Raw genomic sequence first — 23,655 nt, 5'->3', positions numbered from 1 at the left:
ACTATTTATGCGTTGACGCTAGCGCTCTTGTCCATGCCAATTCCTACAGCTGCTGTCGTGCCAGCATCGACAGGAAGAATGACACCAGTAATCCACCTCGCGTGCGGGCTGGCGAGGAAAACAGTCGCCGCAGCAGCGTCCCATCCAGTTCCCTCGGTTCCGAGCAAACTCCTGCCTTTCCTTGTTTCTCTCGCTTGCTCACTCATACCTCCTGCATACATCATGGGCGTGTAGAGCATCTGACTATGATGTTAGCCTCATTCTGGTCAGATTAACCAGATGGATCCAAATCTTACCCCTGGACAGACGCAATTCACTCTGATTCCATCTTTCGCATGGTGCGCTGCCATGGCCCTCGTCATATTGACGATAGCACCTTTGCTGGTGGGATACAGGAGGTGTGGCGTTCCACCTTTCAGTCCTGCAACACTGCCCATGTTGATGATGGCGCCCTTTTGCTCTCCCTCGTTCTCTACCATGGCTGGGACGGCATACTTGGCCATCAGAACCATGCTAGAAACGTTGACGTTCAGGCTCGATGTCCACTGTTCCATGTCGACGTCCACGGCAGTCCCAGACGCGCCTGCAATGCCCACATTGTTGACCAGAATGTCGAGCCTGCCAAAGTTTTCCAGGGCAAGCTTGACCACAGCTTCGCAGTCTGCTGCAGAAGTGACATCGCCCTGAGCTGCCAATGCCTTCCCGCGCCCGGCCCTGGAGTTGGCCATCTCGGCCGTCTTGGCAGCCCACGACAGGTCGCGATCTAGACAGACGACATTGCAGCCTTCGTCTGCAAGCATGATGGAGATGGCGCGACCATTACCGATGCCGTCACCTGCACAGCCTGCGCCGGTGACGATGGCGACTTTGCCTTTGAAAGATCGAGAAGGGGGGTCGGACGATTGGTGCGACATGATTGGCAACAAAAGAACCTAGTCAGGATTGTATGATTCGATGAGTAACTTGATCTCATTCAGGACGTATTCCACTAATCGGATCAATGTAGGGATGCTTCTAAGGTATAATACACCATTGAAAGACTTTGGCCCGAAGCCTCCTTTGCCTGTGTTGCTGCTGTCGATAACACGGCATGCCTGCATCGCGTCGGGTATCCGTACTCGGTATGGCGCACTCGGCGGCATACCGAGGCACATGGCTATGACCGCATAGGGCGGGGTTGAGCCTCAACAGACCTACCGATTGCGGGGAAGAACATCTCGGTGTATGATAATTAGCACGGTTGAGGAGCATTGTTTGTAGGTTGCCGGAATGGCGTTTGTCACCTGGTGAACTCAGTGAGCAGGAAGATCCACCAGCTTTTTGAAGGTGATGCTCTGACCCGAACTCGACAAGCCTGCCTGACACCCTTGGATACACGCAATTCTTTCTACCTACTATGGCCGACTTCTCTCAATATGGAGGCGCAAGCGACGAATGGAGGGCTACCGAGAAGACCATCACATTCTCTTCGGCGAGCGCGGGGATCTCGCCAGTAGATCTTCAGAAGAAAATGAACGAGACCCGTGAACAAGCCGCTGCAAAGGCAATGGAATCGATGAAGGACTTGGTCCAGATCCAGGACTATTCAATCCCAACCAGAGACGGCTCGGCCATTGAGGCTCGCCTCTATCGTCCCTCGTTAGCGTCTCAGGATGATCGGCTGCCGGTCTTCCTGTTCTTCCACGGCGGCGGCTTTCTGATGGGAACCCTGGGCACAGAAGACGCCACCTGCTCCTGGATTTGCACGAGTGCTCAGGTTGCTGTTTTGCACGTGAATTACCGGCACACACCCCAGTTTCCATATCCAACTGCATGGGACGACGCAGAGGACGGATTCATCTGGCTTCACAAAAACATCAACTTGGTAAGGGGAGATGCTGATCAGGTGATTGTCGGGGGCATCTCCGCGGGAGCCCAACTCACAGCGTCTCTGGTTCTCCGGAAGAACATGGGCGAATCTTCAACAAAGGATTATCCGGAGATCGCCGGCCAGGTTCTCATGATTCCCTGTCTGGTGGGCTTTGAGGCATACGAGCCGCAACTCAAGAAATTGAGGGACCCCTCGGTGTCGTCATACAAGGAGAATGAGAATTCCGCCCTGCTTCCGATGCGGACTGTTCGCATGTTTACCGAGCTGCTCCAAGTCGGTACACCCGATCCTGCAGACCTTCGTCTGTGCCCTGGGAATGCTTCAGTGGCCGACGTGAGGGGCTTACCTCCGACCACCTTTGGTGTTGCCGGGCTGGATCCCTTGAGGGATGAGGGGCTGCTTTACTCGCAACTCTTAGCCGAAGCTGGGTAAGTGAGTGAAAGAAACAGTAGTGGTCGGAGCTGACGCGACTTGATTTCGATAGAGTACCTACTGATACTTACGTATTTGAGGGCGTGCCACACGGTTTCCGACGATTTGGAGACCTATCCCAGTCGAAGCGATGGGATGCTGTGTTAACACATAGTGTCGGATGGTCCCTGTCGCAGCCAAAGGCCAATGAATTTTTGGTCAAGACTGAAGGACCATGATGGTTGAAACTACCTTATGAAACTGCGTCCGCGGAGGAATGGAATCGTACGGAAAACCTGAGGTTGAGACGTGTGAAGAGCCTACCTATGCAGCCTCGCAAGATGAAATAACTGAATACCCTCTGATTAAGAGAAGAAGTTCGGATGTTCCATGTAAGAACGCGGGCCGGAGCTGTGATGACTTGTGATGACTTGTGATGACTTGTGATGACTTGTGATGACTGTGTGGCCCATGGGATTGGCATCACAGGGTAGATGAGGAGTCTTGGACCTAAATGTGAGAATTGAGAGAAACTGGGCAATTCACAGCTAATTTTCAGCTGAGCCATTCATACTTTTACACATGAAATAACTAATAAAACTTGAAATGATGAGCGCCAACGCAATTTATCATGCTAATACAAAGTCCGAATAGCTCCTCTCCTTCACCTCCTCACATCGGCCCCTGTATCCAGGTGCCGGCCCGTTATATCTGGTCATCGACCTCTTTTGTTTGTGCGCCAAGTTCTTGTTCACACCCGTCATCCAAGAATCAACTTCATTCGCGAGAAGTCCTTCGCCACACTTCCACACATGCTCCGTCCATTTGGCCATTCCCTCCTCCGTGGCCTCGGCGTAGATGATATTGTTGTCCCGAGCATAGCGGATGAACCCTGAAACCCACTCCACCGCATACTCAATACTCCGGGGGATGTTGCCGAACATTTGGTGCGGGCCCATGATCATGAACATGTTGGGGAAATCCTTGACGGTAAGACCCAGGAAGGTCTGAATACCGTCACTCCATACGTCATTGAGTTTGGTTCCGTTCAAGCCCTCAAAATCAACGGCCCGGAACGATCCCGTCACGGCGTCGAAGCCCGTGGCGTAAATGAGAATATCGAACTCGAAGTCTTCGCTCTGCGTCTTGATACCCTTTGCGGTGACGGTCTCAATAGGGTCATCCTTGATGTCCACCAGGGTGACGTGGGGCTCGTTGAAGGCTTCGTAGTATCCGCTCTCAAGGGGCACACGACGAGTGCCGAAGCCGTGATTCTTGGGGATCAGCTTGTCCGCGACCTTGGGGTCGCGAATGCGCGCGCGAATCTTCTTCTCCTGGAAGTCGCTGTACAACTTGTTCGCCGCCTTGTCTGTGTAAATGTCGCCAGAGATGCTGAGGACCTTGGCAAAGCCGCGCTGGGCGTAGAGCTCCTCCCATTGCTTGTGGCGTCCTCTTCCGTCATGTCGAAGACGCTCTGGCTGTTGCCGACGTGGACGAAGCACGCGTACGACTCTTGGCACTTTCTGAAGATTTCAGGGTAGCTCTTTCGGATCTCCTTCATCTCCTCTGGGCTGATCTTGCTGTTCCTCAGTGGAGCAGTCCAGTTTGCCGTTCTTTGGAAGACAGTTAGGCTGCCTACGGACTTGTAGATCTCCTGGATCGTCTGGATGGCCGTTGCGCCCGTACCGATGATGCCGACGCGCTTGCCCTTCAGCTCCTCCATAGAAGCGTGTTTCGGCCACCTGGCGGTGTGCCAGGCCTGGCCCTTGTAGTCGTGCACGCCGGGGATGTTAGGCAGCGTCGGCTCGTTGAGAATGCCCATCGCTGTGACTAGGTATCTGCAGGTGTATTGTTTGCCGTCCGTATCCGTCAAGAGCCACGACTGTGTCGCTTTCTGAAAATGCGCTGACTTGATCCTGGTGTTGAATTGCATGCCGCTCTTGAGGTCAAACTTCTTGGTAAGGTATTGGATGTATTTGAGGGTCTCCGGCTGAGGGGAGAAGTGCTCGGTCCAGTCCCACTCATCCAGAACCTCCTGTGAGAATGAGAAGATGTATGAATAGCTCTCGGAGTCGAATCGCGCGCCTGGGTAACGGTTCCTGACTGCATGTAAGCAGGGGTGCAATGCGGCTGCAGGTGAGATCTGCGGTCTTACCAAAACCATGTTCCACCTTCCTCGGGGCCTGCTTCGAGGACCTTGGTCCGCAGACCAAGTTCTCTCATGCGATGGAGTGAAAAGATGCCACTGAGGCCGGCGCCGACAATGAGAACATCGTAGTCGAGAGCTTGATTGGCGTCTCGGAACAATTGCTCCTTCGACAGATCTGGCTGGCTTCCCATGGTGTGCAGTGGTGACTCCCGATAGTAATGATTTGATGAAGAATTGGGGTCTACAAGCTTTCAAGATGTGATTTGCTGTGTCGTTGATTTGCTGTCGAGTCAATGCTTGTCGTGAATGCTGATCCGACTCAATTGTACAGAATGCTCGTCATGATAAAGATAGAAATTCAGATTGGGGATCTTCCCCGCAACTGCAGATTCAGAGCATGCGTACCCCGCGGGGTACCGCCGGCTGGCCACGTTCGTCAACCCCGGCCGGCTCGGGATTCGAGCACAGCGTTAGGGACTTGCGGGAGTCGAGGAGTCATCGGCAAAGCGGACAGCCGGTCGTCGGTAATCCCAATCTAGAAAATCCCGAAAAATCCTTTGCCGAAACAAACATGACCCCATGGCGTCGACTAGCGGGCTAAAGTCTCTTGGCAAAACCTCAGCTAAGGGAGTAGTCTGGCAATTCCCGACTCAGGTTGAGATGCTGTCAGCCCCACATATTGGTTCGGAGTTTGCGAAGCACGGAGGGTTTTTACAGAGTCTATTGACATGTTGATTGTCTAAGCGAGGCCCTTTGACTCCCAGTATACTTTCAGATCTCGAAGAAAGGCCCATTTCACAGCCTTGCCCCATCCGTTCTTCTTCCACTCATTCAGGTCCAGAGGAAAGTGAGGGACGGCATCTCTAACCGTTGAGTCATGTGCAATGATCACGAAGACGTTGTCATTGCAGTCAAGTTGCTGCAGTGACCCGATGGTTCGCATGGCCAAAGGCACGTCTAGTCCGAACGTGGCCACGTAAAGGGAGTCAGTGGGCTGCCGGCCTCGAGATCGCTGCAAATCATCCCAAGCGCCGCCCGGGCACAGCATGCTGTTACAATCCTGCGGGCGGCAAGGGTGTGGTGAGATGGACTGGGGTACGGGGAGATACTCTGAGGGTCTCATGATCCCGGCATAGTGACAAACATCGCCACCCATGAGGATAAACGTCGCGGGTGATGTCGTTGTACGGGCCAACCCACAGAGATGACCAACAGCGTGTCCAGGACTATCCAGCAGGTAGAACGACCCGTCTCCGAAGTAGTCAAAAGCTGGGAATTCACCAATTTTGAGATGCCGAGCGTCAGTACTGTTGAATGAGATTTCCCTCAGGTTACGGCCCCTGAGATGTTAGTAAAGAAGGAACTGAGGTCTGGGCTGATAGAGTTTGGAACCCACGTATAGTCACTCTCCAGCAAGGGCGAGTCAGGGTTGGCCGGCGCACCCGGCAACATGGCATCCTTGAAACCTGGACCGACAACCAGGTCCGTAGTAGGGGGGAAAGTAGATGGGTCGCCAATGTGGTCCCAGTGCCAGTGACTAGATAATTTTGTCATTTTGATCAGCAGTTGATGTCCTGGCACGCAGCTTTTCGGCTGCGGTTGAGTCGACGGGGATTTCCCTTACCTCCAAATTACAGCCTCAATCTCCTTTGCCGCTATGCCGTTTTCCTCGAGAATTTCCGCCACGCTCTTGGTGACCTCAATTTTGTAGCCCGTTGTTGGAATATAACCGGCAATGGTGGGAGCGTAGTTGGCGTAATCCTTCCGAATGCCCAAATCCCAGACCAGTTTGCGACCAGAGGGGTGTTCAATGAGGAAGGACAATGATGGAGAGGTGGGGAAGGTCTCGAGGCCTGGTACGTCTGGTGCCATGAATCTCTTGAGAATTGCTGGTCCAAAGTTGACCGGGTTGATCATCTTGACCGACACCGACGTCTGCCCCGAGGGCAGCTCTAGCTTGGGTTGAGACATGTCCGCTGTCATGGGTTGGCCGAATAGAGAACAAGAACTTTGCGCCTCACGAGAATGATCGGTGCTGAGCAACTGTTAGTCAATTTGAGGTTTCAAATTATCGGCGATTCCTACATTTCGGTGGGTAAGCAAGGTCGAACTCAGCGCCCCGTCGTACCCCAAGCCGGGTTCGGGATGAAGCCAGGTCTCGCCGGAATGTCGGGGCCGGGCTAAGCCCGTCACGGACACCCGCCCACCCGGCTATACCCTTGGGGGTTTACCGTTGACCCCAAAACCCCCCTCTTCATCTTCACTATTGTTTTAGGCGCAGGCCTAGATGCAGGGCCCAGGGACGCCAGCGCTCTGGGCGCCACCATGCCCGATTCCAGTCAACCGTACCACACGTGGTCCCCAAGTTCCTCAACACACTTGGGACATCGATGCCGGTCCAATGGGCACAACGTCCAACTCGGCTCCAGGTCCATACCCCAGGTTTGACAACAATCCGGGGCCCCGGGGGGTTGAGCTGCATCACATCGCAAGTTCGAGATTCTTAATATCTAGATCCTCGACCCGCCGATCTTTCTGATCTTGAGTTCTTCAGTCCCGACGAAGTCAGCGGGAGTCGAACACAGGAACGCCAACTCCAAGTCTCATAACCCATTTTCTTTCAACTTCACTCACACTCCCAACTCCCAACTCCCAACATGGCCTCAGACAAGAACACTGAGAGCATCGGCCATGTCGAAGGTCCCGATGACTCCGGCGGCGTCAAGGAGTTGACTCCGGTTGACACGGTGCACAATGACGAGGCCCTGAAGGTGTTGGCCGACTACCACGGCGACAGCGAGTGGACGGAGAAGGAAGAGAAGAGGCTGCGCCGCAAGGTTGATTGGAGACTTATGCCTGTTCTCTGCGCAACCTATGGTTTGCAGTACTACGACAAGGCCATGCTGTCCCAGGCTGTGAGTCCATTCTCCTTGCAACCTCCTCGCCATTCTCCGTGTTGCTGACAGTTTGTGTCCCTGCAGGCTTTGTTCGGGCTGAGGCAAGACCTCAACCTGACCGTGAGTGACCGTTACTCTTGGTCAGCGTCCATCTTCTACCTGGGCTTCATCGTTGGTGCCTACCCGGCCATGGTCCTCGCTCAGAAGTTCCCCGTCGAGAGGGTCGCCTCTGCCATTGTCACGCTCTGGGGCATCTGTCTCATCCTGACGACGGTTTGCAAGGACTACAAGGGCATTTATGCGCAGCGTTTCTTCCTGGGGTTCCTCGAGAGTGGCATCAGTCCCATGTTCATGCTCATCGTCGGAAGCTGGTACAAGAAGAATGAACAAGCCATGCGCATGGGGTATGTGTAGACCTCGACCGCTGATGAACGCTTGTGGCGGGCTCCTTGCTAACGCTGGGGTGTGACAGAATCTGGTACTCCTGCACGGGCTACGTCTCCATGTTCTCGCCTCTGATCAACTACGGCTTTGGCTCGATCAACCCAACGGGGTCCTCGTGGCGCTACATGTTCTACTTTGCAGGCGGCCTCACCATTGTCTGGGGCATCGCCCTGCTCTTCGTGCTGCCGCCCGACCCGATCCGCGCCAGGGGCTTCGACGAGCGCGAGCGCTACCTGCTCGTCGCGCGCCTGCGCACCAACAACTCGGGCGTCCGCAACAAGCACTACAAGCTGGACCAGGTGGCCGAGCTGGCGACGGACCTGAAGTTCTGGATCGTCTTTGCCATTGCGTTCCTCTGCATGATCGCCAACGGGCCCATCTCGACGTTTGTGCCCATCATCATCAACGGCTTCGGCTTCAGCACGCTGCACTCGCTCCTCCTCGTCATCCCGGCGGGCGCGTACGCCGGCACGCTGATGCTCGTGTTCCCGTACCTCGCCATGCGCTTCCCCGGCATCCGCACGTGGCTCATCCTCGCGGCGCAGATGGGCACGACGCTCGCGGCGCTGCTGCTCTGGCTGCTGCCGCTGCGGCAGAAGGGCGCGCTCCTCTTCGCCGCCTACATCCTGCCGTCCGTCGGCGGCGGCTACGCCGTGCTCATGAGCCTGCAGATCGCCAACACGGCCGGCTACACGAAGCGGTCCATCGCCTCGTCCGGCCTCTACATTGGCTACTGCCTCGGCAACTTTGTCGGCCCGCTCGTCTTCAAGAAGCAGGACGCGCCGCGCTACGCGCCCGGCTTCACCGTCGTTGTCATCACGTCCGTCATTGCCGGTCTGCTTGCTGTCGTGTACCGCTTCGTGTGTGTCTGGGACAACCGCCGGCGTGACAAGAGCGGTGTCACCGAGGGCTTCGACCATGCGTATGAGGATGATCTCACGGATGTCAAGGTAAGCAGCCTCCCCCAGATGTTTCTCTCTCGTTGGCAGTGACTAATTTGGTTGTCTACAGAACCCTCAGTTCCGCTACATCCTGTAAACTGGGTCTTGTTTGAGTAGCTGTTGTGACCATGGGGTTGCTTAATACCTATATGGAAATGGAACGACGGTCTTGTGTCAGAGGACGTTGTTGGGCGGCTTATTCGTCTTTCGTAGATAGTACCAACTTGGGAATAAGAGGTCATTACCACTACTGCCGTCTTCCCTGGCCACAGCATTTTGCGTGAAAAAAACAGTGTGACTTGTTGGGGGTCAAGGGTCTGAGAAATGTGTTGTTGCGTTAGGAAGCTATTCTGTAGGCAGGAGGGTGCGTGGAACTAAGCTATGGAGGCTGCCAGGGCACAGGCCACCTGGCAACAGGTGAATGGCACTGAGTGAATGCCCTGGAAGCCCCAGGTGAATACCGCCAACATGACTCAGGCGTGCGACTCAGATGCGAAGCTACCTAGGTAAGTACCTAGTCACTGGACTCGGCTCCAGCAGCGCGCGATGTCGTGTACGTTAGTGGCCAAGACGCCCCTGCGTGGCATGTCCCAGGGAACCCTCCAGCGCCCACGCCACACGCCGCCAGCGTATCTTAGCGCTCTTTAGCGCGTGGGTCTAGCGCTCAACAGGCCCTGCCTGGACCCGTACACACAGGGGGCTTTAGGGGGCTCGGGGACCTCTGGAGCCTCTGTGGCCTCTGAGATCTCTCGCGAGTGTCCTCCGGCCTCTCCCCCGCGTGACCCCCTTGTCCCTTCCCCAACTCCCCGCACTTCCTCACACTGGTGCTGGTGCCTCTTCATCTTGGTAATACCTACACCACGCCCCCCCTCCACGCTCTCGCCTATCCCTTCTCGTCATTCAACTTTTGCAGAGCCGATCATCGATCCTTGGAGTGTAGAGAGCAAACGAAATGCCAGGCGATGCTGTCACAGACTGGCTGTCCTTTGACGCCCAACAGCCCAAGAAGCGTCGAGCCGAGCTGGTGTGCTTCGGCTGCCACAATAAGAAGATCAAATGCGACCTTCAGGTATGTGCCATTACATCAACACACGCAGCAGTTTGCAGTGCAGATGCATCAAAAAATGATGGACGGCTTGCTGATGCACCCGACTGTGAGCAGGTTCGCAAACGACACGGCCACGACAACTGCACCCATTGCGCCACGGCAGACAAGCAATGCCAGACGCGGCCGTCGAAAAGGATCAAGCGACGCCATGCCGCACCTGTGACGCCGGCACACAAGTCCCCGAAGCCGCCAACGCCGAATGTCCCTCCCATTGTCGAGATGCCGGAGGAGGTGCCCCAGGTGCCCCAGGTGCCCCAGTTGCCAGAAGATGGCCATCATCATCGCCTCGACGACCTGGCTACCGCCGCCAGTCTACCCATCTTCGACACCATCCATGTTTCGCCGCCAAATCCAGATGTCGCAGCAACAGACCCTGGCCATCGCGAGACGAGTGTTCACCTGCCGAGGAGGACCTCCACCCACCACTTCTTCGCTACTCAGTCGCAGCAGGTCCTGTCTCCGTCACAACGCTCAGCGGCCAGCACCACGCGCAGTGACGCTCTGGCCCAGAGCCAGAGCCAGACGGGCGACGTCGACACCGGCTTCCTCCAAGTCTTCGGGCCCGAAAACCAGCACGATGCCGAGAAGCAGGCCATCGAGGCCTCTTTTGAGCCGAAAGCCGGCTTTCCGAGCCTGCAACAGCAGGATCTCCAGGAAAGCTTCATCGACACGTACTGGGAGTATTGCTACACCTGGTGCCCCGTCCTGGATCGCGAATGTCTCCCAGAAGAGATGGCCCAATCCCCTCTGCTTGCCAATGCCCTCGCGACGGCCGCCAGCCATGTCCAACCGCCATTGCTCCCACACGAGGGCCCTGCCGAGTATTACCGGAGGGCCAAAGCGCTGTTCTACGACGACGAGGAGCTCGACGGCATCACCAGCATCAAGTCGATCGCCCTGTTCTACTGGTGGGCGCCGCGACCCCCTACCGTCACGCACCGCCACTCGTCTTGGTGGTGGACATCGGTGCTCATCCGACACGCCCAGCAGATGAACATTCACCGCGAGCCAAGCGCATCCCAAACAACATTGTCGGCGCAAGACATGAGCCTCCGGCGTAGGATCTGGTGGACTGCTTTTGTGAGTGGACGTTGAGCAAACATGGGCCGTCGCTCGTCATCGAACTAACCACCAAAACAGGCCCGAGAACGACTGACGGCTCTCTGCCAGAGCAAGCCCGCCATCATCGACCCTCGCGACTGCACAATACGCGAAGCCACGTTGGAGGACTTTCCAAGCGACCCGCAGAGTCAGCGGAAAGGCGAAATTTTCATCCACTGGGTACGCCTTTGCGCCATCATGGGCCGCATCGCCAAGAGCTTGTCTCGATCCGGCGGCATCTCGACACCCAGCGTGCTCGAAAACCACCGACAAGAGCTCGTCAACTGGGTCAACTCCTTGCCGCCTCATCTCCAACTTCCCATCGGAGCTGCGAGGACGTATGCCTTCGACAAAGACGTGCATCAGCTTCACCTGCCCTATCTCACCACCATCATCATTCTCTACATGAAACGGTCGGCACAGACCATTCCGGAGGCCCTGCCACCCGCCATCCTGGCCGCATCGTGCATCGTTCGCATCCTCAAAGACATTTTGAATCGAGGCAATGTGCGGTTCTTGATGGCCATCACATGTTGGTACACAGGCACGGCATTCATCGCGCTGCAACAGGCCCGCTCCATCGAGCACTTGGCCCGAGACGCCGACGAAGGCCTCGACGTCCTCGTGCGGACAGCAGACCAGCTCCAGAAGATGTGGGCTTCCGCCAACGTCATCCGCCAGGGCTTCCAGCGCATGCTCAACGTGTCGAATCTCTCTGTGAAGCAGGGCATGCCAAGGCAGGCACCCGATCTGACTGCGCCGGTGCAGGCCGTCGGCACTGCTGACTCTCACGCCAACTTCATTGGCGTTGACGCCTTGCACGGGCCCGAGTCCACCGAGGCGATCCCCGAATACTTTGGCGACTTTGACTGGACGGCTCTGTTTCCGTTTGTCACGCGCGAGACGAGCAGCATTGCTGACAGTCTGCTGAAGAATAAGGCCGAGGGCAACGAGACGAGGGGGTTTCCCTCGCCGACGAACTTCCTGTTCCATGACTCTCTGATGATACAGTATGATGACCTGTTTGATACGGCAGCGGATTTTGGGATGAACTTTACGATGCCGCAGTAGGATCATGTAGAAATGCTATGCGATTCACTCCTATTCTGGTGCGTGATGTCAAAAAAAGAAAAACTTGAAATCAACACGGTATCTATGGTTTCCATCTACTCAACACAAACACTTTCTTCCCTTCCCCACACAAGCCCTCATTGTGACGTGCTGCCCTCCTCATAAGGCACCTCGGCCTTCTCCACATACCACGACAGGTCGCTCTTGGGATCCATCTCCCACTCGGTGAAGCCGTTGCCCATGAAGCGGAACGGGTTGGCCGTGTTGTACGTGACGTCAAAGTCCTCGCCGCGAATGTCGCCCAGCATCCTGTTGAACAGGTGGGCGCTGCCGCCGAACAGGGCCGTGACGCGGCCGTCGACGCGGTTGCGCTTGTACCAGCTCTTGCAGGCACCGGTCCAGACGAGCGTCTTGTGCACCTCGTCGCCGTAGCGCATGAAGGCGTCGGCGACGGTCTGCTTGGGCGTCACGTACTTGATGTCCTCGGTCGCCATCTTCTTGATCCACTTGACAAAGTAGTCGCCCGTCCAGTTGAGCGACTCGACGAGCGACCCGTGGCCGCCGAGGCAGTTGGGGCCCATCATCATGAAGTAGTTGGGGAAGTCGGGCACCGCCACCGAGAGGTACGAGTCGGGCTCGTCCGCCCAGCGCGTCGCGAGGTCGACCTTGGACTTGCCGATGACGGGGTAGCGGGGGCGGTGGGAGACGTCGAAGCCGGTGGCGCAGACGACTGGGAACAACATGTTAGCATCGGGCTTTCTTTTTTTTTTTTTTGTGCCCATGAAGGACAATAAGAAATATTGGACTCGAGGGGGGGGAGGGTGTTACGTACTGACGTCGCACTCGTAGAACTTGCCGTCGGCCGTGTGCACGCCGTTCTCGGCGACGCGCGTGATGCCGCTGTTGGTGACGTTGCAGTTGGGCCGCAGGAAGGACTCGAGGTAGCCCGGGCCGGGCGTGATGCGGCGGCAGCCGAGCTCCCACTTGGGGATCAAGGTCGCGCAGAGTTCTGGGTCGTGCTTGAGCTTGTCGGCCATCTGCTCCGCCGCCATCTTCATGCCCTGCTGGTTGTTCTCGCCCTTCATGAAGATGTAGAACGACTTGTTCGTGCGCGAGATGATGCCCTTGCGGTGCTGCAGGTGGTAGTCCGGGTCGTGGAAGCGCGTCCGCTCGTCGTCCGTGTAGCGGGGGTTGGGGTCTGGGTCGTCGCGGCCGAGGTGCTTGGACGGCGGCGCGCGGTAGTACACCCACGCCGGCCCGCGGATGAAGTTCTTGACGTCCGTGCCGGGAAGCTTGGCCATCTGGGGCACGATCTGGATGCCCGAGGAGCCGTTGCCGATAACGGCGATCCTCTTGCCGGCGTAGTCGTAGTTGTGCTCCCACGCCGCCGAGTGCGTGAGGTGGCCCTTGAAATCCCGCAGCCCGGGGACCTGGGGCCAGGACTCGTGCACGAGAACACCCTGCGCCGAGATGAGGACGTGGCAGTGCTCGATACGTCGCACGCCCTCGTGCTCCACCGTGACCTGCCACTGGCCGAGGTCTTCTTGCCAGACGGCGTCGACAACCTTGGTGTTGAGGTGAAGATCACGGTCGAGATTCCACTTCTTCACCGTGGCCTTGATGTACGCTAGAATATCCGGGCCGCTGGCGTAGAAGCGCGACCAATCTGGGTTGGGGTCAAAGGGGAACGCCTGTCTCATGTCAGTATACACACGCCGCGAAGCTCGAGGGCCGCCCCGTTCAGAATGCCACTCACGTAGATGTGTGCGGGCACGTCGCACTGCACGCCAGGATAGTCATTCACGAACCACGTGCCGCCAACTTCAGACCTGGCCTCGAAGATCTTGTGCTCGACAATGTCCCTCATCTCAGGGAACCTGTGCTGGAACTTGTGGGCCATGAGAAGGCCGGAGAAACCTGCGCCAATGGTGATGACCTTGATCTTTCTTGGTGTGTAGGCGTACTCGGAGCTGAGCTTGAAGGGATCCTCGACGACCCCGTTCGCGGTGCTGTGGCCATTGGTGACAGGTCGTTGGAAGCCATTTGTCAAGACTTCTGGCAACTCTGCTGCTGGCATGCGGGGAATCTCTGCGTCTGTCGGGGTACTGATGAGGTTGAACGAACTTGGGTTGACTGGCGGTGCCACTGGGACTTCAACGGGGGCTGTCATGATGGCTGAGGTGGAGGGAGCTGGCTCAGATGGGGGTGAGGGAGGATTGAATTGCTGTTGTGAGTGTCGTGACTTTCAATTTCAATTCAAGAAGAAAAGAGACAACCAATGCTCCTCTTAACAGAAACTAGTTGGAGGGAATGCAGAAGTGAGCTCCATCGTCTTTCCGCTATTCGCCTTGGGGTAGGCGCTGGAGCCCGCATCGCGCCATGCTGCCCTCGGCAACCAGGTACAGAGACAGGTGCCCTCTTCGCCTATCCAACGTGGTTCGATCAGCTTGCCCACACGCTAACTGTAGCTCAACGACAGCCGCATTGCCACTCAGGGGAGGATTGCCGAGAGAGTGTGGCCATCTCGACCTTCGCTCGGCATCACTCTTCCCCCGCAGTCAGGAGATGGCAAGCAATGCCGGTGGCCCAGCTCAGGTGACTTCGGCATGGCACGGTTATCCCAAAACGGCTTGATGTTGTGTCTCGAGGACAACGATGCCGACTGGAACGCCCCGCCCCCGCTTCCCCACACCCCGACCCCATGGCATGACAGCCGAAGATTCGAAGACGCGCGGGGTTCCGTGTCGCCGTATCGGCGCCGCAACGCTTCTTGTCCCGAGGATGCGCATGAGGGTACATGTATGAATGAAAACACCGCTATACACGAGAAGACACCGATCTGGCCATTCCGCACCTCAATCACCATTTCCCCCCAACACCCGTCACCAGACCACCCACGATGCCTCTTCAGCCCTACAAATACACCGGTCCCATTGACCACACCGTGGTCCCGGACCGCAGCAAGGTGATCGGCAAGTCCGTCATCGTTACGGGTGGTGCAAATGGCATGGGAGAAGAATGCGTACGCCAGTTCGTCGCCGCCGGTGCTTTCGTCACAATCGGCGACGTCAATGATCGCGGAACAGAGCTCGAGAAGGAGCTCAATGCCAATGGCGAATGCTGCGTCTTCGTCAAGTGCGACATTCGAGACTGGGAGCAGCAGAAGGCCATGTTCCAGACGGCCAAGGACCGCAGTCCCTCAAAGAGCGTCGATATTGTCATTGCGAATGCGGGCATCAGCAGGAGTTCCGGTGACAGTCTGTGGAACCTCGACGATCCGAATTCGGAGCCTACCAAGCCAGATCTGAACATTGTCGACGTGAATCTTCGTGGCAGCTTGTATACGTGGAAGCTGGCCGTGCACTACTTCCGACAGCAGCCTGACAGCGAGGAGCGGGATCGATGCTTTATCATTACCGGAAGCATGGTGGGCTGGATTGACTCACCGGGCAACTGGGAGTACACGTCGACAAAGTATGGCTTGCACGGCTTCATGCGCACCGCGAGACGAAACAGTTGGGAGCAGGGTATTCGCATCGTTTATGTGGCTCCTTGCTGGATCAAGAGCGCAATCAGAACGGCAGAATATGAGAAGTGGCTCATGGACAGGGGCGTTGAGTTTGGCGAACAAGAAGACGTTGGAGGCTGCATGATGCGTGTTGCTTGTGACAAGTCAATCAACGGTACGTCATTTCTCTTTTTCATGGCTTGTACCCTGGCCTTAAGCTCCGGTCGCTAACACGGCATGCATAGGGCGCTCGTTGATGATCACACCTCGGTCAATGGCCAAGGAGGGCTTCATGGACATCAACCGAGACGACTATCTGGACACGCCAGAAGATGCGTATCTGAAGAAGGTGCAGGAGAACCAGTTGGTGATCATTGAAGACAAGTGGAGAGACGATTTCAAAGTGCGAATCTACAAGGAGTGAAGAGGTTTACAAGTTCACAAGCATTTGGGCAAGACTGCTCCAGGAAGCACAAAAGCGAACCACGAATAAGTACAATATGCTCACCAGCGTGAGATTGAATTATGAGGCCCCCTCTGCTGCACAATTTAAAACAGCCCAGACAATGCAATGATGCTCACCCCTGTGCTCTGCTGCCGTGTCAATTGACACACGAAGGGATCTCTGCTAAGCCATGGGCGAGTTAGGCTGCATAGGAATGCAGGCAAAGCTTTTTCAAGAGCGTGTTCGGTCAAAACCACTACTTTAGCGAGACCCTCCAGGACACATTAAATATCCTTAGAGCCTCATCATGCACATATGTAGGCCATCATTGCTAGGTCATCCCTTGTTCACCTTGTCCAATTGACCATATCTGTGCTCCCGTAGAAAGGGCATGATGCTGCAAGCTTGATCTCCTGCCTGAGATGAATGTATAGTTCCTGGCCGAAGAACTAGACATCTACACCAGGTCTTAGCACAACTGTCTATTTTGAAGTTCAGCGATGACTATCCTCGCAAACCAGCTCTGATGCAAACCACGTACGTAGGAACCCTTTTAGAAACCCCGTCAAAAGAGGGACGCAGGGCGTTCGAACCAAATTCGGGCTTCGAGTTGGGCTGCGAATGAAGGATACGGAGTATAGAGAAAGTTTGATCATCAATGTACAATATATTTCGACTGGTACAGAAGAAATTCAAGTGAGAGAGGGAGCCATCGACTGCAACGATCTGTCGTAGAAGCTGTCTCGGTGCGCTTGAGCCACAGAGTGGTATTTGATAGCCAGGACAATGCCAGCTACAATTCAAGTTTACAGACCAATACCCTCAGGTGCTACATATATTGATACATTGCCTTAAATGAAGGAAGTAACCTTCCATCAGGTTTCTGGTCTCAAAATACTCAGCCGCCAAAATCATATGGGTGAGAGCTTCTGTAGGTATCTTCCCAGGGGTTATCTGAGTTTCTCTAGTCGACTCTAGTAATTTGACTCAATTACTGGGTTAAATACGCGTCCTATATCGACTTCACATACGCTGAGGTGCATGGATGGATTCCAGAAAGCAAAAAGCTGGCCTGTACTTTGTGCGACTATATGAGTCCGGCAATATAGCAGTGGGTTCATAAACCACGAGCTTGCAGCCTCTGAGTTGCAATGAAACAGTTCCCATGACTTGGAAGAATATCTGGGCAACAGACTCGTATCATTGTAGTTTCAGGTTATATCATGAAATTCTCATGGGCATCGGCACCCCATGGCGAGGAGGCCGGTCGTACTCTATTTTGAACAAAGGCACACAGTCATGTACGATCTTGAATCTCAAGGTTTTTACTCCGTTGCAATTCAGTGGAACAGATTTCTAGACCACTCCTATAGGCAATGCCCCCCTCTCAACATGGTTGAACCGATCCCTGGGTAACCCCAACCCTGAATGATTACATAACTCACCATCCATCCCCTGTCCCCAGATATGCTTCCCCGCGTCAACACCACGTGATTGTCCCATTGGACGTCGCATCATGACCCGGTCCAGCTGGCCGCTTTCGTCTCAAGGACGTCGACCATCTGCCTCATAACCTCTCCATTCTTGGACATCCGTTCGCGGCATAACATCATCTCTCTTGAACTACTCAAACTCGAGAAAAGCATTGTACTCGTCGGGTCTTCGTTCGTCGACCTCATCTCCATTGACTCCAATCCACAAGCAATCCGGCTTCATCGGAGTACAGACCGTAACGCGGCAGCCAACGTCACAACTGACCTCATCGTCCCTCCACAAAGTATCACGGAAACATCACCTGCCACGCCAACACAGCCTTCTCCACAATGGTCGCCAAGAAGACAGGCTCATCGGGCGAGGCCCTCCCCGTCCGGGTCGTCACCTTCAACGTCCGCTACGCTGCACCGAGGCCCATGCCCAACGAAAAGTCCTGGCAGGTCCGCTGCCCGAAGATCTGCACGCAGCTCGACTTCATCACGCGGGGCCACGACTCGCCGTTCCTCTGCCTCCAGGAGGTTCTCTACCCGCAGCTCCTGGACATCCAGGCCGGCCTCGGCGAGGGCTGGGGGTACGTCGGCATCGGCCGCGACGATGGCGACCGGCTCGGCGAGCTCTCCCCCGTGTTCTACCGCGTCGGCACGTGGAAATGCGAAGTGTTCAAAAACTACTGGCTCAGTGAGACGCCCGACCGACCGTCAAAAGGATGGGACGCGGCGCTGCCTCGCATCGTCACGGTGGGCGAGTTCGTGCATAAGCGAACGGGCCAGAGGGCTGTTGTCATGAGCACGCACTTTGACCACCTTGGCGTAGTGGCGCGCGAGCAGAGCGCCAAGCTCATCCTGCGCATCGCAGCCCAGTGGGCCGAGGAGCGAGCCTCGAGCCCGCCCGCGGCTGTCATCCTCGGCGGCGACTTCAACAGCAACCCCAGCGACAACGCCTACAAGAGCATGGTCGCGAAAGGGTCCGGCATGGCCGACGCTCATGCTCTGGTGCCGTCGGAGAAGCGGTACGGAAACGAGCTGACGTACACTTCATTCGATGAGCCGGACCAGCAGGCTGTGAGGATCGACTTCATCTTCGTAAAGGTGCCTTCCAATGTCAAGGTAACCACCTTTGGCGTTCTGACTAATCGGTTTGATGACGGTGTCTTCCTGTCAGACCATCGGCCTGTCGTTGCAGATTTGGAGGTGCGAGCTGCGAAGGATAGCAGCGCCAGCTCATGAGGCGGAATGAGCCGGCAGGTGGCGGAAGATGCAGTGCCGATTTGTTATCCAAAATGGTACATCGTTGACCTGATGCTCTGCTCCGATACCCGAGCACCGTGCGAAACAGACTCCGCGTGTGACGTGCCGCCAATCTCGAGCAACCTAGATGAGGCACCTCATGTCTCTGACGTCGAGAGGACCTGGGTTTCACTGCTGACGTCGTCTTGCACTCCCCACGCAGCGCTGGCTGTTCAATACAAGGTGATGACGAGCCCAGGCACACCGAGTCCCGTCGAGATGCCACGGCGTGACCTTTGTACGCAGGGAGAATTCGGCCCTCGTCCTTCATGCGGTGCCAAGTGGCGCCCTTGAGCAAGCTTGAAGAGTTCCCCGCACCGTCACTTCGTGCCGCGATAGCCAGCTTTGTAAGAACAGATGTTCATAACCTATCACGAGGGGAAAGCTCCCACCAGACCTATGCTTGAGAATCACTCACAATACACGAATCTCGCCATCTCAGCCCATAAGATTGAACCAGGGTCCATCCCTGAAGTGGCAAAGGGATCAGAGTTCGCGGAGCTCGAAACTAACTGGCTATTGCTGCCGACTCTGCTCGCAAAACAACGTGGCGCCCTCCAGGCATGCGAGAGCTCCAGCCCATAGACCAGCCATCTGATGGATGGACATGCTAAATCTTGATGCCGTATGCGTACAGCTGGGTGAGCCTCCACGAGCAGGTGGCGTTGATGAGAGGGTCTGGAGTCCCAAAGGCTGGTGCAAAAAGGCGGTGTGCACCCCCATCGAGTGGTGTCCAGAGAGAACGCACTTCAGCCTATGAAAAGCCAGCCGAACTTCTCCTCACTCGCAGGGACTGACACCTTTAGACACTTGGCTTATTTGTTAATCCGACAAGCTGATTTTTCGAAAGCGCAGGACGGGTTGAATGTGCGCTAATGGATCAGCGAAGACGCCGGGCGTTCGACGAACCGAGAGGGAATGCAAGAATGGTGTGCATCAGCATCTTGACGATCTGATCACTGGCATAAGGGCCATCCGCCAGCCGGTCCGTCAACACACTGGCCCTTGCCCTGATCCTGAGGTCCGATCCCGGCCGAACGTCATGGTTTGGCGCCTGCGAACAGGTTCCTCCATCCGTGAGGGTTCAGATGTCGCTGTCTCACGTCCTACCACGGGATTTCTCGCAGACAAAATGTGTTGGTGGCCAACGTTGGTCGTAGTGCGCAGCACCAGCGGCGGCTACCCGCCAAAAATGGGGTTCGACTCTTGTACACCCCCTCCATCCCTGCAAGTGCGTCAATGCTTTGTATGCATCTTGGCACTTTCTTTGCGCTCCACTGCGCCCGTCAGCCTGGAGCGCTGCATTGAAGCATCTCTTGGGGTTTGGAGAGAGATCCTTGGCTCTGGGCTTAAGTGAATGTGCCATGAGGTAATCAGCCACAATTTTGCCAGTGTCAAAAATCCGCCGAGGACATACATTCGATAGATAGATGACCACGATGAGCAAGTAGCTGAGGCTAGGAACTGGCAGCTCCTGATGATGTCGAGCTTCCAGACAATCTTGCCATTTCACCTGACCAGGCGATGGAAGGACTTGCACGATAGCCAACACGGGTTTCTGAAAACATAGAAAATACTCAGGGCCTTAGACACCTAGCACGCGTCATGACTGCTTCGCATATCGCGTTTTCTCGTTTGGAACACCGAGGTGTCCTTTCATCGCAATTCGGATGAGGGTGGCCGCGTGTACGTGACAATAGGCTGTCTGTGACCGAAAATGCTTACCGATGTGGACAAGCTATACATGACCGAGGCCAAACTCGAGACGCTGCAGCTGGCCCATCATCATTGCAGAGGCCTTGGCAAGACCTGTAGCCGGCATGATCCTCCAGTTGCTTGACATGTTCACGCCAGTGTGTCTAGCGGATGTGCAGTGTCGATCCCTTGGACACGGTCATGGCCAGCCAGAGGATAGGTAGCTTGAAACGAGAGGGTGTCACCTGGAGACAGGAAGAAGACACAGTTGCAGCGCGGTTCCTCCAGCAATTACCTCAAGGAACCACCCAAGACAATAAAAAGCGAAGAGTCATCGGCAGCTGTTGAGATACAAGACGTGGGTCTTGTCGACTCGTGTGCATACGGGCCGTCTGGGATGGAGGGTCGGCCGACATCAAGGCAGGGCGATGGGAAGCTTGGCAAAGTGCTTGACAGCAAGAGACGGAATCGATGACTCCCTTCTCGGTCTCCTTATCCAGTGCCGTCCCGCAGGAGCGCTCCGGGGGCTGCCCTATGAGAGGAGCTAGTGGGACTCGGGGGGTGCAGGCAGACTGCATTTCAGCCCGATGTGCCCCCTCGACGATTGGCTCCCAGAAGGTTCTCTCGTGACAAGAGGTGTGTGGGCTCTAGCTGTTCTGCCTGCCAGAGAGCAGCCAGCTGCCTGGGCTGCCTGGAACGGACCACGTCGTACGCCAGTGAGAATGCCAGAAAGTTGAAAGGGTGGGCGAAGAACCAAGCCGGTTCAATCCCCTCGTAGAGGTTGGCGATTCCCGTCTCTGGCTCAGCGTTCTCATGCGTATGGAAAGAAAGGCACGATAGCATCGCCAACCTGCTTTCCGGGTGAGCGACATTTGTCACTGAAGGAAACGCGCGAAATCTCTTTCGGGGCACCCACAATTTTCTTCTTCCCCGATCTTTTCTCGCCTTGCCGGGTCTGTCAGGTCAGCCACCCCGGTCCGCGTGCGCCGTGGATTGATACCCAAAGGCCAAGATCTACGAAGTCGGGCATTAAAAGGACGAAACGAAACGCGGGAGACGGGGTCACGCCAGGAGAGAGCTGGACAAAAAGGGTAGGACACATACCCCCAACGAGCTACTGACACTCCGTCATCGATGCACGAATTGATTGGCATTCAAGCAGACGGATGTGCCGTTGGTCGAATCATCTCGTGGTACGAGGCTGTTGTCATTAGCCAGCTCGAGTGCTCGAACAGAGGCTTATCGAGGCCAACGGCTCCAAGGCGCAGTAGTAGCGACAGCAGCAGCACCACCTGGACCAAAACAACAACAAGCGCCATCCGGTCCTGAACAATTGTTCCTTGACAGCTTTGACATTGGTCATCTCGCACCGCACACCGACCCGCCCAGCCTAGAAGGTGGCACCTGCACAGAAGGTTTTGCCCCCTCCCCCCTCTCACTACTCTCCCTCCAAGTCAAGCTTCTGGGTGACGGGGGGCGTCCATTTCGCCAGCTCGGTCGCGGGCGGGAAGAAACGAAACGTACCTCTCTTCCCGGCAAGGCCAAATTGGGGCTCCATTCCAGGGCAGAAAAGAAGGCAAGGTTCTCCACAATTGGGCCTGCGTGCTTCTGTCCGTCAGTCCGGAGCGCTCAGACTCGGACACTGATTGATTTGCGCCGGGGCGGTCCGCAGGTCTTAGCACCGCTGAACAGTCCGTCCTAAAGGTAGATCCCGGTTGGGACACCGTCTTTCATTTCGTTCGTCCGTCCTTTAAAAAGGGACAAAAGCGGCAACACAGTATCAAGATGAATAACAGGCAAAGACCAGCAAAGAGAAGAGGAGAAAAATTGACAGAGAGCGAGCGAGATACACCACGTCGACGACACACGCGGGAGATTACCTCGACGCCTCACTCGCTCCTGCCACCCCATCCGGGCATGTGGAAAGTCTTTCCGCCTGGCTGTCTGCCTCCCTCCCTACCTGTACCTTGCCTTTGCCTTGAGGTGCCACTTCCTTGCCCAGGTTCTTCTCACAGCGCACACGTTGGCATTGGTCTCACACGCCCACGCACCCCTTCCCCCTTCCCCCTTCTTGAACCATTGCTAGGCCCACCCCCATACCTCAGTCCAACGTGGCCGCCTGCCTACTGGCTATGGCTTTGGCCCTGCCACCCAGACCCAGACCCAGACCGAACTGTCCCGCCGTTTCTCGCGCGCCTACGTATAACCAGGTAGCCTCACTTTCTAAGTGGCCACAACGTTGATGTTGGGCGTGACACAGCCTTTGCCGATGCCGCCAACTTTGGGCCGAACCGGACAACCGAGATTCGAGTAGCAGACCCAAAGGGAAGCAGAGTGAAAGAAACAGAGACGCGCAGATAGAAAAAGAACTCCTGTAACCTGAGGTGGGCGGTGTTCCCTTCCTCGCCATTATTCACCTCCACCTGCACCTACCTGCGTCTTCCTCCGCTGCTGTCCCAAACGAGTCACCGCCGTCTACAGGCACCCCTCTCGGCTGCTTCCTATTGCTTTCTGGGTGCCCTGCATCCCGTACCTACCTGACCTGTACTTCCGGGAGGTACTGTACAGTGACTCCCACTCTGCCTCCGCCTGTCTTCAGGCCTGCTCCTGGAGTCATCCATTCCCCACGATTGGAAACCGTAGCTCTGGTGTGCGCTGCCCACACCCCTCCCTTTCCCCTCGTCTCCTCAGTCTGCCGTGTCTCCTCCTTGCTGTATTGCGGCAAGACACCCACCGACCGGCGCCAGATACACACCCCTACCTCGGGGAGGTACCTGCCCACCTTGAAAAGTGCACACATACATGGTACACACAACACACACAGCATCTGGTGAATTTGACTGGCGACTGACTTTATTGCATCGACGGCTTTTTTCTCTCTCTTTTCTTTTTCCCCCCTTCCCCTGTATCCTCCTGAGTTCCTCGTCTTCCCATCTCATCAAAAACGTTGATCAGCGCCATAAAAAACCATCGCCGTCATCATCTGATCGGCCACGACCCTTCCATCAGCAAGACGACCCAACGTTGACCCCGTTTGGGCTCTTAAGAAGGAAAGACCCTAGCAGCTTGGACGCCGACAAGGACGCCCCTGGCAACCAGCACGAGCCACCTTTGCTCACTTCACTCACCACTCCCATTCATCCCATCCCTGCTGGGCTGCTCGGCTACAACCTACTGGCCTGGGGCTGCCTGCTAGACAAGACATCTCCCCTCCCGCTGTCGCTCCCCCCATTCC

The 23,655-nt window shown here is 56.0% G+C and overlaps 9 protein-coding genes across 9 annotated transcripts; 5 read left to right on the top strand and 4 right to left on the bottom strand.

The window, feature by feature from the left end:
• Positions 1 to 5: 5 nt before the first annotated feature.
• VDBG_09457 (2-(S)-hydroxypropyl-CoM dehydrogenase) lies at positions 6 to 914 on the bottom strand (the record flags this gene model as incomplete). The annotated part of the gene is made up of 2 exons (XM_003000216.1): positions 6 to 239; positions 297 to 914. The coding sequence occupies 2 exons, from the start codon at positions 912 to 914 to the stop codon at positions 6 to 8; spliced, it is 852 nt and encodes a 283-aa protein (XP_003000262.1).
• A 482-nt stretch (positions 915 to 1,396) lies between these two features.
• Positions 1,397 to 2,520, top strand: VDBG_09456 (alpha/beta hydrolase fold-3 domain-containing protein; the record flags this gene model as incomplete). The annotated part of the gene is made up of 2 exons (XM_003000215.1): positions 1,397 to 2,298; positions 2,355 to 2,520. The coding sequence occupies 2 exons, from the start codon at positions 1,397 to 1,399 to the stop codon at positions 2,518 to 2,520; spliced, it is 1,068 nt and encodes a 355-aa protein (XP_003000261.1).
• A 336-nt stretch (positions 2,521 to 2,856) lies between these two features.
• Positions 2,857 to 4,621, bottom strand: VDBG_09455 (phenylacetone monooxygenase; the record flags this gene model as incomplete). The annotated part of the gene is made up of 3 exons (XM_003000214.1): positions 2,857 to 3,733; positions 3,790 to 4,380; positions 4,437 to 4,621. 3 exons carry the CDS (start codon positions 4,619 to 4,621, stop codon positions 2,911 to 2,913), a joined length of 1,599 nt encoding a protein of 532 aa, XP_003000260.1.
• A 548-nt stretch (positions 4,622 to 5,169) lies between these two features.
• On the bottom strand, positions 5,170 to 6,401 carry VDBG_09454 (metallo-beta-lactamase superfamily protein; the record flags this gene model as incomplete). The annotated part of the gene is made up of 3 exons (XM_003000213.1): positions 5,170 to 5,770; positions 5,827 to 5,967; positions 6,055 to 6,401. 3 exons carry the CDS (start codon positions 6,399 to 6,401, stop codon positions 5,170 to 5,172), a joined length of 1,089 nt encoding a protein of 362 aa, XP_003000259.1.
• A 686-nt stretch (positions 6,402 to 7,087) lies between these two features.
• VDBG_09453 (allantoate permease) lies at positions 7,088 to 8,809 on the top strand (the record flags this gene model as incomplete). The annotated part of the gene is made up of 4 exons (XM_003000212.1): positions 7,088 to 7,345; positions 7,412 to 7,731; positions 7,800 to 8,721; positions 8,783 to 8,809. 4 exons carry the CDS (start codon positions 7,088 to 7,090, stop codon positions 8,807 to 8,809), a joined length of 1,527 nt encoding a protein of 508 aa, XP_003000258.1.
• Positions 8,810 to 9,664: 855 nt separating this feature from the next.
• Positions 9,665 to 11,992, top strand: VDBG_09452 (conserved hypothetical protein; the record flags this gene model as incomplete). Its single annotated transcript, XM_003000211.1, has 3 exons — positions 9,665 to 9,781; positions 9,875 to 10,900; positions 10,961 to 11,992. 3 exons carry the CDS (start codon positions 9,665 to 9,667, stop codon positions 11,990 to 11,992), a joined length of 2,175 nt encoding a protein of 724 aa, XP_003000257.1.
• Positions 11,993 to 12,129: 137 nt separating this feature from the next.
• Positions 12,130 to 14,162, bottom strand: VDBG_09451 (cyclohexanone 1,2-monooxygenase; the record flags this gene model as incomplete). Its single annotated transcript, XM_003000210.1, has 3 exons — positions 12,130 to 12,722; positions 12,825 to 13,636; positions 13,705 to 14,162. 3 exons carry the CDS (start codon positions 14,160 to 14,162, stop codon positions 12,130 to 12,132), a joined length of 1,863 nt encoding a protein of 620 aa, XP_003000256.1.
• A 729-nt stretch (positions 14,163 to 14,891) lies between these two features.
• Positions 14,892 to 15,924, top strand: VDBG_09450 (AdhA; the record flags this gene model as incomplete). Its single annotated transcript, XM_003000209.1, has 2 exons — positions 14,892 to 15,675; positions 15,746 to 15,924. The coding sequence occupies 2 exons, from the start codon at positions 14,892 to 14,894 to the stop codon at positions 15,922 to 15,924; spliced, it is 963 nt and encodes a 320-aa protein (XP_003000255.1).
• Positions 15,925 to 17,561: 1,637 nt separating this feature from the next.
• On the top strand, positions 17,562 to 18,665 carry VDBG_09449 (endonuclease/exonuclease/phosphatase family protein; the record flags this gene model as incomplete). The annotated part of the gene is made up of 1 exon (XM_003000208.1): positions 17,562 to 18,665. One exon carries the CDS (start codon positions 17,769 to 17,771, stop codon positions 18,663 to 18,665), a length of 897 nt encoding a protein of 298 aa, XP_003000254.1.
• Between the last annotated feature and the right edge of the window lie 4,990 nt (positions 18,666 to 23,655).

Source organism: Verticillium alfalfae, genomic scaffold (genome assembly GCF_000150825.1).
Source record: "Verticillium alfalfae VaMs.102 supercont1.15 genomic scaffold, whole genome shotgun sequence".
Lineage (NCBI taxonomy): Eukaryota > Fungi > Ascomycota > Sordariomycetes > Glomerellales > Plectosphaerellaceae > Verticillium > Verticillium alfalfae.
The sequence above is the reverse complement of the archived record's forward strand: the minus strand, read 5'-3'. Positions and strand labels throughout refer to the sequence as shown.